Source organism: Haliotis cracherodii, unplaced genomic scaffold (assembly GCF_022045235.1).
Source record: "Haliotis cracherodii isolate W230 unplaced genomic scaffold, xgHalCrac1.p SCAF_6, whole genome shotgun sequence".
Lineage (NCBI taxonomy): Eukaryota > Metazoa > Mollusca > Gastropoda > Lepetellida > Haliotidae > Haliotis > Haliotis cracherodii.
Window position 1 is genome coordinate 50,696,256 of NW_027266319.1, and position 14,269 is coordinate 50,710,524.

The 14,269-nt window shown below is 42.9% G+C and overlaps 1 protein-coding gene across 1 annotated transcript; it reads right to left on the reverse strand.

The window, feature by feature from the left end:
- Positions 1-64: 64 nt before the first annotated feature.
- LOC139445960 (uncharacterized) lies at positions 65-14,004 on the reverse strand. The gene is made up of 11 exons (XM_071227208.1): positions 13,859-14,004; positions 10,765-11,025; positions 9,956-10,056; positions 5,569-5,665; positions 5,019-5,126; positions 4,694-4,837; positions 4,126-4,533; positions 2,582-2,675; positions 2,147-2,192; positions 1,265-1,349; positions 65-1,020 (listed from the first exon to the last, which is right to left on the reverse strand). Exons 1-11 carry the CDS (start codon positions 13,946-13,948, stop codon positions 904-906), a joined length of 1,551 nt encoding a protein of 516 aa, XP_071083309.1. The 5' UTR covers positions 13,949-14,004; the 3' UTR covers positions 65-903.
- Positions 14,005-14,269: the final 265 nt, after the last annotated feature.

Consider the following 14,269-nt stretch of genomic DNA (forward strand, 5'->3'; position numbering starts at 1 on the left):
TATACTTGAGACCAATGATATAATAATGATAAGAATATTTGATAAGAAAACATACTTCTTTTCTATTTAGTTTCATGTATTCGAAGTTCACCAATAAAGATACACAATGTACACATCAATATTTAACACTCACGGAAAAGAAATATTATTTATGAAATAGTATGCAGAATATGACACCATAAATGTACATTTTCTTTAGAAAAGCAGAGCTGCATTTACACAGCTGGGTGGCTGCTTGTTCCTTCTTTATGCATCATCGGTTATGTCCAACCTCTGATTGGAATTGAATTTGTGTCATACTAAAATACATTGAAAGATGGTACATGTTGTTACCCTGCCTGGCGCTGGCATATAGGGATTAAAACCAGGCCTGGTCCGGTCGGAGTCAGTATGCTGGGAGTGGGGTATTCATGTTAAACTGCGGTAATGGGCTAGCTCTGTAAAACCGGCGTATGTCCGGACTAGTAAAAGCATGAACGCCGTTGTATGCAATGACCTTGAACGCGACGTTAAACCCCATTTCACCTCACCTCAACTGAAACTGAACTTAATTTCGAAAGCGTCAACAAATATCTGTGCCCTGTCGTGTTAATGGCAATAGATGTCAATTTATAAACAGCTGGTGAAGACACATTCTGTTTGTATTGTAAATTGTTACATCGAAATGATAAGAGTATTCACGATGCCCCAGTCGCCCGAGTCGGTGCCACGTGCCTCCTGTGTCACGAGTGTTTGTGAATACTACCCGCAGCTTTCCGTCACCAGTGTTTGTGAATACTACCCGCAGCATTCCGTCACGAGTGGTCGCATGTACAGTTGACCGGTTGGCAGAGTTCCTATGCTCCTCATGTCGTAATTTCAGTTGTCATCAGTTGTACTGAACTTTTATTATTCTATATGGAGTTACTTTCCCATCTGAGATTGGACCTTGTCTAATCCGACTTCGAACAGACGCAAGTACATGATCTTCTCGCCATATTGCCGGAACTTATCCTCCCCAATCAGCTTCACGAGGCGGGCCTGCAAACACAAAAACATGCAGAAGTTATCATCTTATTTCCCCTCAATATTTTAAAGAAGATAATGCGCCTGGTAGTCATTGGACCAAGTGAAAAAGGTACGTTGTGTCTGTCTGGCCCTTATGACACAAAATAGAAAGCATATTTATTGCCATGTTTAACCTAAAAGCCCAGATATGAGACCACGAAGGTCGGATACACTTTTCATGTGAACCATCCAACAACACTACTGGTTATAAGCATACCTTCAGTTGGCCGGCGTCGGTCACCGACTCCAGGATGGAGTAAGCATTCGTCAAGGTACTCTGTCCCAACCCCTCGGCACAGTGTCTGAGGAGCACAACCAAACATCATAACACACACATAACATTGCTGGCATAGCTGACATCTAACCTCCCGTTTGATTTCAGTCGTTTCCAACCGAATTAATGGCATTTGAATTGTTACCAATCTAGTTAAAGTAAGCATCATTGTGCATAACTTTAAGGGTGAGGTGAAATGGGGTTCAAGACTATGCATTATTATCAGAACTTTATAAACACACAAGGCAGAAACGGAAAACATTTTTCATTTAAATACAAAAGCTAGTGGAGACATTTGTTCCACTTCAATCACGGTTTATCGATTATATGGGCGTCTCTTTAACATGTGTCAAAAATTAAACCAACAAAAGACCTCTGTCTGCCATATCTAATCCCATTTCGATGGTAGTGTCGAACTATCAAACTTCAAAGGTAATTAATCATCTTTTGTGTTTGCTGTAGACTAAATCCAAAATCTAAGTTGAAACCGAATATAACGAATAGTTGGATGAGGCAAACCATATACAGTCCCAATTTGAACCTTCTCTATCTTTTATAAGCAAATTATCTCAATGCACGCCGTCCCTTTTTTATCACTGTGAAGACAGAGCCCATTTCAAACTTTGAAAATTTGATTTTATGACAAATGTTCCGTTCCACAAAGCGATCTCAGCGCTACGGTAAGCGTAACTCCCATGCCTTAACATAGACTTACGACAGTCGTAGCGCTAAGATTGCTTTGTGGAACTGGGCCTTGGTATACATATATCAACTGACGTTTTATGCTTACTCAAGAAACATGTGTCACTGAATAATAATACTTACTTCTGCAACACCTGTATTTGTCGCATGAGGAATTGAGCCTCTATTGCTGAAACCATGAATTAGAGTCGATGAGTTCTCCAAATACAATAACATTACCTGCCTTATCACGTGTCATTCACTCGTCTTGAGTATTTACAGGGCACCCTTGACACAACATTCATTCAAACGTAGAAGTTACGCGCGCAAAATTTAACATGCAGGCCCGCTAAGGTGGCGTTTTTCGTGATATTTTGAAGCCTTTGATCTTGCCCTTGAGAAATTGAAATTGTCTGGTTTGTTGCAAATAAATACAAACTCCTTGACAGTAACGAACCATTTGTTTACAGGAAAATGTGATGGTAGGATCTTTTCATAAAAATGCTAAATCAAAACCGTTGCTATTTCGCTAATCGAGCTAATACTTATATTATGTCATGATTTTATAGAAAGTAGGACCTTTCTTGGCGGTGGCTCCTTGACTGGCGCCCAATGTGGTGTCCATGTCCGAGTCTGAAGAAGACGAGCTCGAGAAAGAATCGCGGACTGTTCTCTGAAACAAGAACTAACTTCATTAGTGACCTCGGAATTGTAATGGTTCAAGTGTCAATAATTGTTTAATTTGGAGTTTACACGATTTACGGCTTTTCCATTGGACGAGAGGTCGGTCACATGACCGCGAAATTGACGTTCATACGTTTTTCACGAGACCGTGTTCTTGTAATGACGTAAACACTGACGGACTACTTCCACATTCCTGGGGACACCCCTGGGAATTCCCTAGCACGAAAACATGCATTAGCGTTCTTTCTGATCATTTCGAACCTTTATTCTTGGTCTCAGCGTTTCAGTATGCATTTAGAAATGTCAGAGAGCGTGACTGTATGATTGTTCACGAATATCCTCGCTACGGCCCATCCTAATGAACAAACGAAGAAATGCACATCTAAACTATCGTAAATATCGACTCGATCCGTGCCTAGGCTGACAATGACCGTCTCCAGCAATCTATGAATTTACCTTTGTGTCTGTTTGACGCATCTTTATTCACCTTTCAATGATCGGCCAGTTGATCAATGATGACTAACACATGTAACCGCCACAGGTTCATTAACAACTTCGGAAATTTCCCCCGTCACGTTTATCGTGTCGGCCATTTTGACGTCTTGTACTTGATGTAAATGTATTACGACGCGCTGCCATTGTGGCTGACTTAGTGAGGTAGTTCTTTATAGACCTTTCTCATCTAATGAGGATATGATTTGAACACATGTGCTGCGTAAGATGTTTCTGAAGAGCAAGTTGTGCATCCAAACACCTCTCTTTTTGAGGAACTATTATACTTCGCGATATTGCTGGTTGTTGTATGGCTGTCAGTGTAAACATGAAGTCACGCGTACTAAATAAAATTGTGTTTAGATCTTGGCCTACATCCTTTGAGGTAAGAAATTGTGATAAAAAAAATATAAGAATTGACTTTCACTTTGTGTGAGTTCATTGGAGTATGAACCTTCGTAGAGTGAGGGCCAAACTGTATGAACGTCGGAGCTTGCGACGACGTTCATACAATGTTTGGCCCTCACTCTATGAAGGTTCATACTCCAATGAACTCACACAAAGTGAAGGTCAATTCTTAAATGTCACACAGTATTCGTTCGATAATGGGTTAGATTTCGCTTTCTTGTGCGACCTGGGTTAGAATTGGTCCCTAACACCACCCCTCATTTCTTTACTCATAATGACGTTTAACCACTGCATATTATTAGTTATGGTGTCTTTAGTTGCCGTATACGGTGTCATATTAAGTTAATGACGGTATAGGGTCTCATATTAAGTCAGCATCAATCATCTTGGATTTGTACTGACGGTATACGGGCTCATGAGGGGGGTCAGTTGATCTGCTCTCTGATTGGTCAATCTCACTTTGAGGCATATTAACATGCATGACATGGCCCTCAAGGTGAAATTGTCCAGTTAGTTCGTCAGGTGCTGTTGATACTCACGTCCTGGCTCACATCCGTCGACACCATCTTTCCCATCAGGCCCCGCATCACTGCATTCATGATGGCGGCTCTTCCTTCTGACATCTCTGTCCTCGACTTTTGGGGTTTCAGGGTCACCTCTATTTTCTTGTCGGCAACTTTCTGCTTGGTCTTTTGTTTAGGAGCCATAATGGTCCCATATATTCCTGCCGCTCCGCCTCCGGTGGCCTGTGCAGCTTCAGCCACTCCAGCGAGACCGAGTCTTTCTCTGTGCAGTTGGAGAGAATCTGCAGGGATGCGTATGTCGCCCTCTCTGAAGGGTGGGGCAGGATTCAACATCATGGCCTTAAACATCTTCGCCACGTCGACTGTTGACTCACATGTCCCCCACTTGGTCCTAAATCCTTTGCTTTCCATAATTTTCTTAGGCTGAAAAGGATTATGAATGGTTGGAATGAGATGACAAAGTACCCACTGGCCTAGATCCGTGGTACCGCAGTGATTTCGGCTTCATATATGTAAGGATACAATCACAAGCGGATTGTTTATGAGTATACGATAGCTATATGATGTATAATGTGTATTATACCCTTTGAGGACTTTCTCTGAATTCCTTGACTGGGCTACGGTTTAGCAGGTCTGCAGCACTGGGACGGTCATCTGGGTCTTTGGCCATCATCGACTTCACAAGTTGACGCAATTCATTACTGTAGTCACCATGAATTGGAGGGACCTACGACAGAACGAGGCCGCATGATGCCAAATCTCACAATACGGACATCAAGCATGTCAAGCAAATGTTTTTCTTATTGTTTGGGGAACACACACACATCCCAATAAAAAATGAACGTTCCCTAATTGGACCGTAAGTGGTTGTTGAAATTTAACGAGCAGGTAGTTTAGATGGAACCTACTGTCCCAGCCACCACTTTGAAGATGAGGAATTGTATGACAGGGGCATCAAACGCCCGCTCTCCCGCTGCCATCTCGTACACCACACAACCGAAACTCCAGATGTCAGTCTGAAAGACACGTGGTACATAATGGTAGGTATTAACCAGGATATCAAGCTATGGAAAAAAACATAGATATATTGGGTTACTTTGAAAACAACTCAAACTATCCACAGCACACAGCCTTGACTACGTTACTATAACCACACTGCCTTTGGCTTTATTTATTGGAAGCCTAGAATATATGGAGAGATCATTTTGGACCTAAAGGTTGTCATTGAACGCTCATTCAAAGCGCTGCTTAATCAAACCACGATGCTTACATAATCCATAGTTTTAGTGTCACAGGGTTGTTTTTACACATAGTGTTATTTAACACTGGTGTCGTGTACACGTGGGTCACGTGATGTTTATAGGAATGTTTTACCAAATTGTATCGCTCGATGTCTACCTCAAAGGCAGAACGATATATATTTTTTACTTTAAAATAGAGGTATGGCAGTGATTGTACCTTGTGGTTGTAGCCCTTCATCTGAAATATCTCGGGACTCATGTAGCATGGGGTCCCTGCCATTGTGGACGCCATGTCAGCTCCTTTGTCCAGAATCCTGCAAGAGAAAAAGGAGGTTACCTTGTGGGAGTGTGGATGTAACCTTGTTGTGTTGGTGTTACCTTGTGGGAGTGTGGATGTTACCTTGTAGTTGTGTGGATGTTACCTTGTAGTAGTGTGGATGTCAACTTGTAGTAGTGTGGATGTTACTATCTGGTGTGGTGTTACCATGTAGTAGTGTGGATGTTACTATGTGGTGTGGTGTTACCATGTAGTAGTGTGGATGTTACTATGTGGTGTGGTGTTACCATGTAGTAGTGTGAATGTTACTATGTGGTGTGGTGTTACCATGTAGTAGTGTGGATGTTACATTGTAGTAGTGTGGATGTTACATTGTAGTGTGGATGTTACCTTGTAGGAGTGTGGATGTTACCTTGTAGTAGTGTGGATGTTACATTGTAGTAGTGTGGATGTTACCTTGTAGTAGTGTGGATGTTACCTTGTAGTAGTGTGGATGTTACATTGTAGTGTGGATGTTACCTTGTGGGTGTGTGGATGTTACCTTGTAGTAGTGTGGATGTTACCTTGTAGTAGTGTGGATGTCACCTTGTAGTAGTGTGGATGTTACATTGTAGCAGTGTGGATGTTACATTGTAGTGTGGATGTCACCTTGTAGTAGTGTGGATGTCACCTTGTAGGGTTGTGGATGTTACCTTGTGGGTGTGTGGATGTTTCCTTCTGGTGTGGATGTCACCTTGTAGTAGTGTGGATGTCACCTTTTGGGGGTGTGAATGTTACCTTGTAGTAGTGTGGATGTTACATTGTAGTAGTGTGGATGTTACCTTGTAGTAGTGTGGATGTTACATTGTAGTGTGGATGTTACCTTGTAGTAGTGTGGATGTTACCTTGTGGGGTTGTGGATGTTACCTTGTGGGTGTGTGGATGTTTCCTTCTGGTGTGGATGTCACCTTGTAGTAGTGTGGATGTCACCTTTTGGGTGTGTGGATGTCACCTTGTAGTAGCGTGGATGTTACAATGTAGTAGTGTGGATGTCACCTTGTAGTAGTGTGGATGTCACCTTGTAGTAGTGTGCATGTTACCTTGTTGGGGTGTGGATGTTACCTTGTAGTAGTGTGGATGTTGCCTTGTAGTAGTGTGGATGTTACATTGTAGGAGTGTGGATGTCACCTTGTAGTAGTATGGATGTTACCTTGTGGGGTTGTGGATGTTACCTTGTAGTAGTGTGGATGTCACCTTGTAGTAGTATGGATGTTACCTTGTGGGGGTGTGGATGTTACCTTGTAGTAGTGTGGATGTTGCCTTGTAGTAGTGTGGATGTTACCTTGTGGGGGTGTGGATGTTACCTTGTAGGAGTGTGGATGTTACCTTGTAGTAGTGTGGATGTTACCTTGTAGTAGTGTGGATGTTACCATGTGGGAGTGTGGATGTTACCTTGTAGTAGTGTGGATGTTACGTTGTAGTAGTGTGGATGTTACCATGTGGGAGTGTGGATGTTACCTTGTAGTAGTGTGGATGTTACATTGTAGTAGTGTGGATGTTACCTTGTAGTAGTGTGGATGTTACCTTGTAGTAGTGTGGATGTTACCATGTTGGAGTGTGGATGTTACCTTGTAGTAGTGTGGATGTTACATTGTAGCAGTGTGGATGTTACCATGTGGGTGTGTGGATGTCACCTTGTAGTAGTGTGGATGTTACATTGTAGTGTGGATGTTACCATGTGGGAGTGTGGATGTTACCTTGTAGTAGTGTGGATGTTAAATTGTAGTGTGGATGTTACCTTGTAGTAGTGTGGATGTTACATTGTAGTAGTGTGGATGTTACATTGTAGTAGTGTGGATGTTACCATGTGGGAGTGTGGATGTCACCTTGTAGTGTTGTGCATGTTACCTTGTAGTGTGGATGTCACCTTGTAGTAGTGTGGATGTTACCTTGTGGGATGGTGGATGTTACATTGTAGTAGTGTGGATGTTACCTTGTAGTAGTGTGGATGTTACCTTGTGGGAGTGTGGATGTTACCTTGTGTTGGAGTGTGGATGTTACCTTGTAGTAGTGTGGATGTTACCTTGTGTTGGAGTGTGGATGTTACCTTGTAGTTGTGTGGATGTTACCTTGTGTTGGAGTGAGGATGTTACCTTGTGGGAGTGTGGATGTTTCCTTGTGGGGGTGTGGATGTCACCTTGTAGTAGTGTGGATGTTACATTGTAGGAGTGTGGATGTTACCTTGTAGTAGTGTGGATGTTACATTGTAGTAGTGTGGATGTTACCTTGTAGTAGTGTGGATGTTACCTTGTGGGAGTGTGGATGTTACCATGTGGGAGTGTGGATGTTACCTTGTAGTAGTGTGGATGTTACATTGTGGTAGTGTGGATGTTACCTTGTAGTTGTGTGGATGTTACCTTGTGTTGGATTGTGGATGTTACCTTGTGGGAGTGTGGATGTTACCTTTTAGTTGTGTGGATGTTACCTTGTGTTGGATTGTGGATGTTACCTTGTGGGAGTGTGGATGTTACCTTGTAGTTGTGTGGATGTTACCTTGTGTGGGAGTGTGAATGTTACCTTGTTGGAGTGTGGATGTTACATTATAGTGTGGGTGTTACCTTATAGTAGTGTGGATGTTACCTTGTGGGAGTGTGGATGTTAGCTTGTGGGAGTGTGGATGTTACATTATAGAGTGGGTGTTACCTTGTAGTAGTGTGGATGTTACCATGTGGGAGTGTGGATGTTACCTTGTAGTAGTGTGGATGTTACCTTGTAGTAGTGTGGATGTTACCTTGTAGTAGTGTGGATGTTACCTTGTAGTGGTGTGGATGTTACATTGTAGTAGTGTTGATGTTACATTATAGAGTGGGTGTTACCTTGTAGTAGTGTGGATGTTACCATGTGGGAGTGTGGATGTTACCTTGTAGTAGTGTGGATGTTACCTTGTAGTAGTGTGGATGTTACCTTGTAGTGGTGTGGATGTTACATTGTAGTAGTGTGGATGTTACCTTGTGGGGTTGTGGATGTAACCATGGGGGGGGGGGGTGTAGATGTTACCTTGTAGAAGTGTGGGTGTTACCTTGTGTGGGAGTGTGGATGTTACCTTGTAGTGTGGATGTCACCTTGTAGTAGTGTGGTGTTACCTTGTGGGATAGTGGATGTCACCTTGTAGTAGTGTGGATGTTACCTTGTAGTAGTGTGGATGTTACCTTGTGGGATAGTGGATGTCACCTTGTAGTAGTGTGGATGTTACCTTGTAGTAGTGTGGTGTTACCTTGTGGGATAGTGGATGTCACCTTGTAGTAGTGTGGATGTTACCTTGTGGGATAGTGGATGTCACCTTGTAGTAGTGTGGATGTCACCTTGTAGTAGTGTGGATGTTACCTTGTAGTAGTGTGGATGTTACCTTGTTGGATAGTGGATGTCACCTTGTAGTAGTGTGGATGTCACCTTGTAGTAGTGTGGTGTTACCTGGTGGGATAGTGGATGTCACCTTGTAGTAGTGTGGATGTTACCTTGTAGTAGTGTGGTGTTACCTTGTGGGATAGTGGATGTCACCTTGTAGTAGTGTGGATGTTACCTTGTAGTAGTGTGGATGTTACCTTGTAGTAGTGTGGATGTTACCTTGTGGGTGTGTGGATGTTACCTTGTGGGTGTGTGGATGTTACCTTGTGTTGGAGTGTGGATGTTACCTTGTGGGTGTGTGGATGTTACCTTGTAGTAGTGTGGATGTTACCTTGTAGTAGTGTGGATGTTACCTTGTGGGGGTGTGGATGTTACCTTGTAGGAGTGTGGATGTTACCTTGTAGGTGTGTGGATGTTACATTGTAGTAGTGTGAATGTTACCTTGTGGGTGTGTGGATGTTACCTTGTAGTTGTGTGGATGTTACCTTGTGTTGGAGTGTGGATGTTACCTTGTGGGAGTGTGGATGTTACCTTGTGGGAGTGTGGATGTTACCTTGTAGTAGTGTGGATGTTACCTTGAAGTAGTGTGGATGTTACCTTGTCGGATTGTGGATGTTACCTTGTGGGAGTGTGGGTGTTACCTTGTTGGATTCTGGATGTTAACTTGTAGTAGTGTGGATGTTACCTTGTAGTAGTGTGGATGTTACCTTGTAGTAGTGTGGATGTTACCATGTGGGAGTGTGGATGTTACCTTGTAGTAGTGTGGATGTTACCTTGTAGTAGTGTGGATGTTACCTTGTGGGCGTGTTGATGTTACCTTGTGGGAGTGTGGGTGTTACCTTGTGTGATTCTGGATGTTAACTTGTAGTAGTGTGGATGTTACCTCGTAGTGTGGATGCTATCCTTGAAGAGCGGACGTTGTCTAAATTACTGGTATATGTACCTTGCAATACCGAGGTCCCCTAGTTTAACGTCCCCTTCGCCACTCAGGTAGATGTTCTGGGGTTTAAGGTCTCTGTGTAGGATCTTTCGCTGATGCAGGTACTGTAACATGGAGAATATGTCCGGGTCGAACGTTACTTTAAGCCATGATAAAAAATTTAGGATCTTCGAATGTACATGTCCTTCTCCTGTATTGCCAGTAATACAATGTTGTGTTACCTTCTGCAAACAGGACGAGTGAGTGTGTGAGTATAGTTTTACGCCACTTTTAGCAATATTCAAGCAATATCACGGCGGGGGACACCAGAAATGGCCTTCACACATTGTAGCCATGTCGGGAATAGAACCCGGGTCTTTGGTGTGACGAGCGAACGAGTAACCACTAGGCTACCCGACCGCCCCGCAAACAGGACGAAGAAAGCACCTTAAGCGGCCGGTTAACGGGATCGTTGGTCACTCTGAAAATCCGAGTTGACGTCAGTGATGTGTACACCAAAATAATGGTGTCCCATGCGGTGACACGACAGTAATATTGCTACAAACGTCGTCAAACCTTACTTACACCCCATACCGAACACTCCACGGTTTGTATATACCAGAACTTATCATTTGCATTGACAAACTCGTGCAATAGCTTCATGGCTTGCTGTGATGTACACACACCGCTTTGTCGTCTAAGTCGGGAATAAAACGCGTGCCCGAATCAGCATATCCAAATTTTCGTATCTTCGGGTAATGCTCTTCCTGAAACAGTATCAGTGAAATTATGCCTGGATGGTTCTTTCAAATTAGGTATAAAAAATCTTTTACCTTCAAAGCCTCTGCTGTCTGATACACCCAACACACGATCAAGTCTTCCGGCAGTTTCCCGCTGGAGTCTTCCAGGAAGTGGGACAGATCTCCGCCCTCGCAGTACTCCGTGAAGATGAAGAGGGTGGACCCGTTGAAGGTCGAGGCCACGTAACGCACCACGTGATCATGGTCCAACTCTCGCATCAGATTGGCCTCCTTCTCGGCACTGGCCCTCTCTGCGGAGTTGGCTTTTGACAAATCCACAGTTTTCAGGGCGAACTGGTAGATGAAAAATAATAATAAATAACATAGGCGGATCCAGATGTAGTATGTTGTAGGCAGTAAAACTGAGTGAGAGAGGTCTCCTAATTTTGCGCCCAATAAATAAGGTTGATGCATGCAGATGGATGCTCATGATATTAATCACTGGATTGTCTGGTCCAGACTCGATTATTTACAGACCGCCGTCATATAGCTGGAACACTGCTGAGTGCGGCGTTAAACAACAAACCAACCAACCAAACTCCAACACATATAACTTATATTTTGATGACACTTTCTGTGGCAGTATGCAACGGACGATATCCTATTTTCTGTAAACATTGTTTCAATGTAGGTAAAACAGAATCGAAAATACAATTATATATCGTGAATGTATAGTCTCTTTCATACTCAACTGTAAAACGTATTCAAACATTTAAAGTTAGGATGGAACCCGTTATTACTTTTAAAAAAGACTGGAGTCGCAAAAGAGAATGTCTTTTGATATCTAACTGTCACCTCATTAATGCGACAATGAGGTCTATCCGTGAAAAACGACATTGTTTGCATATACATTATATTTACTGTTGATGCGGTCAGAGTCGTATATTGTTCAAAATTAGATTCATTGCCCATGTTTGACCAATTAAAAAGCAGAATACAGAACATTGGATTAAGTTTATCGATCGTTTTATTAGTATGGTAAATTCATACTAAAATGATTAATTTGAAATTGCTTAATGACATCAAATAGCCATCGTTGGGTTACCCTATCGTTCCATAAACAGAGAATGATTGAGTAACTTGTTTTGCGCCGGTTTAGGCACTAAGCTCGCAGTATCACAGCAGGGGTAAGTTAACTTGTGTTTCTGTGTAAAATGACACTTCATTATCACACGAGCAAGCAATTTGACGCCATTCAAAACGAAGATTAAGAATATGATAAAATATTAATCAAGTAACCAAGATGCACAGCTCACAAAATACATGTACATTTCCAGACTACAACTTGGCAAGCCATGTAGTAGTTTGTTTGTTTGTTTTTAAACGCCGCACTGAGCAATTTACCAGCCATAAGACGGTTGTCTGAAAATAATCGAGTCTGAACCAGACAATTCAGTGATTAACATCATGAGCGCCAGTCCACGCAATTGGTATACGATGACATGCATCAACTAAGTCAGCGAGTCTGACCACCCGATCCTGTTAGTCGCCTCTTACGACAAGCACAGTCGCCTTTTATGACAAACATGGCCCGTTGCTGAAGACCTATTCTACCCCGGATCTTCACGGGTCCCGTGTAGTAGTAGTAGTAGTAGTAGTAGTAGGGGGTGAAATGATCACTGTGGTTTAAACTGCTGGATAAAGGTTCAAAATAGCATCTTATATGTGACCTTACGCAGAGTTGCGTCCCTTGAATGCCTCCTGCGTACAATCTGAAGAGGACCTTAACACAGTGTCCGTTCTTACATCGGGGAAACGGGGGCCGTACAGCGAGGTGGTAGCGTGACAATGTTTACTGCAGTTCAAAAGATATAGGTTGTACCTGTCACGCTAACCTATCAATAGTACAGGGTCTAGGTTTCAGTGCTACACAACAGGCTGTCCATGCCTCAGTTGAGCCCAGTCCATCCTGGCATGATTCAGTGTAAACTCGACCCAACCTTACTAACTCGGTCCCCACACGGACATCTACTTTTATGGCTGCGTCGGTGTCTTTAAGCTGGGTCATCTGTCTTAACATAACAATGTACGTGCAGCTGTGCGAGTACTGGGTACTGTTGTATATAGGTCGCTCCACGGCAATCAGCGCTCGAAACGTTTAAGGTAGTACAAAATGCATACACGGACCCAGAGGGGTGTGTCTGTCTCTTTCTGTCTGTGTTTGGGCGCTTGTGTGGAGGGGACACTGGGGAACCCTTTGGGACTTTTGTAAATGATATCAATATTATATGAAACTGTGATTAACTCATTAAATTCGGTTGTCTATAACAGCTTCTTGTGCACTAGGTTACATCGCGAAAACACCCTCTTTTGTCCCCTGAAAAACTGACACGGTCACTGTACTCCACATTAACTTCTAGACATACAAGTGTCAATATGACATAACGTAAAGAGTCTCAAAGCCCTCCTTCAAAACCCACTTTTCTTCTATCTATCTATGACGGCATGTTATAGTGACACAAATACAGCGCAAGTTAAAGAGAGCTCGAGAGTACCAAACCCACTTGTTTGTCTTCTAACTCAAAATGACGTATATCATTCTAGTAGTTAAATGTTACCGTTATTACATTGAGATACTATATAGCACTAATTACAATTTCTAAATCTAGGCGACAGAGTCCTGCATCTCAGTATGATGGCATAGCTTGAAGGAAATTAGATATAGCGTTCGTTTACACGCGTCGAAGTGAGCTAAAACATACATCCGTGAATATTGCATGCCATCCACTTAACAGGGAGCGGAAGGTCGGTGGATTCATCTCCGGCCGTAAGGACTGGTCGTCTCGGAGTCCGTGTACTGTGTCTGAGTTGGGTATGGTTAAACTGCTGCATATCCTAGTCGGACTTGGCTACCACTAAAACCAGCATTTAGTCCGAACTAGTACAAGCACACACACACACACACACACACACACACACGCACGCACACGCACGTATATGCTATTAAATATGGAATACCATCGTTCATAGTGAACAGAATGAGTTATAGCAAGACATCCGCCAGTCCCATACTAGTACTTCTAGGAGGTCTAAGTGTTTACACCCTACCTTCAGTATACCATAACCACCTGGGCGTCATGCCAACAAAGGTGAACGCGGAACAGCGAACTGGTGAACTGTACATTACCCATTCCTGTGCTCTTTTGTGTTTGATGAGGTAAACTGTTCCAAACGCCCCCTTCCCCAGCTCCCTGATGATCTTGTAGTCTGACTCCATGACAGTTTTGCGTAGTACACTGTTGTTACTGTACGGAAAAACCCTACACCGAATTTAACTGTACTTTCGCTTTGGGACTTCCGGGTTAGAGTTGAATTATTGTCATGATACTCGTATCGCGTTGTGACACGCTTTCAGCTAAATATGAGAAGTGACGTGCTTTGTTGGGCTGAGGTGCTGTTTATAACCCTTTATTTGTCATATATAAAACGAATCTCGAGTATAAAAGAATAATGCGCTGCATGGTTGGTAGAGGCAGTTACTGATATGTAGTTGACCCATTTGCCGAGACCCGACTTTTGTCTAGTTCTTTTCATTACA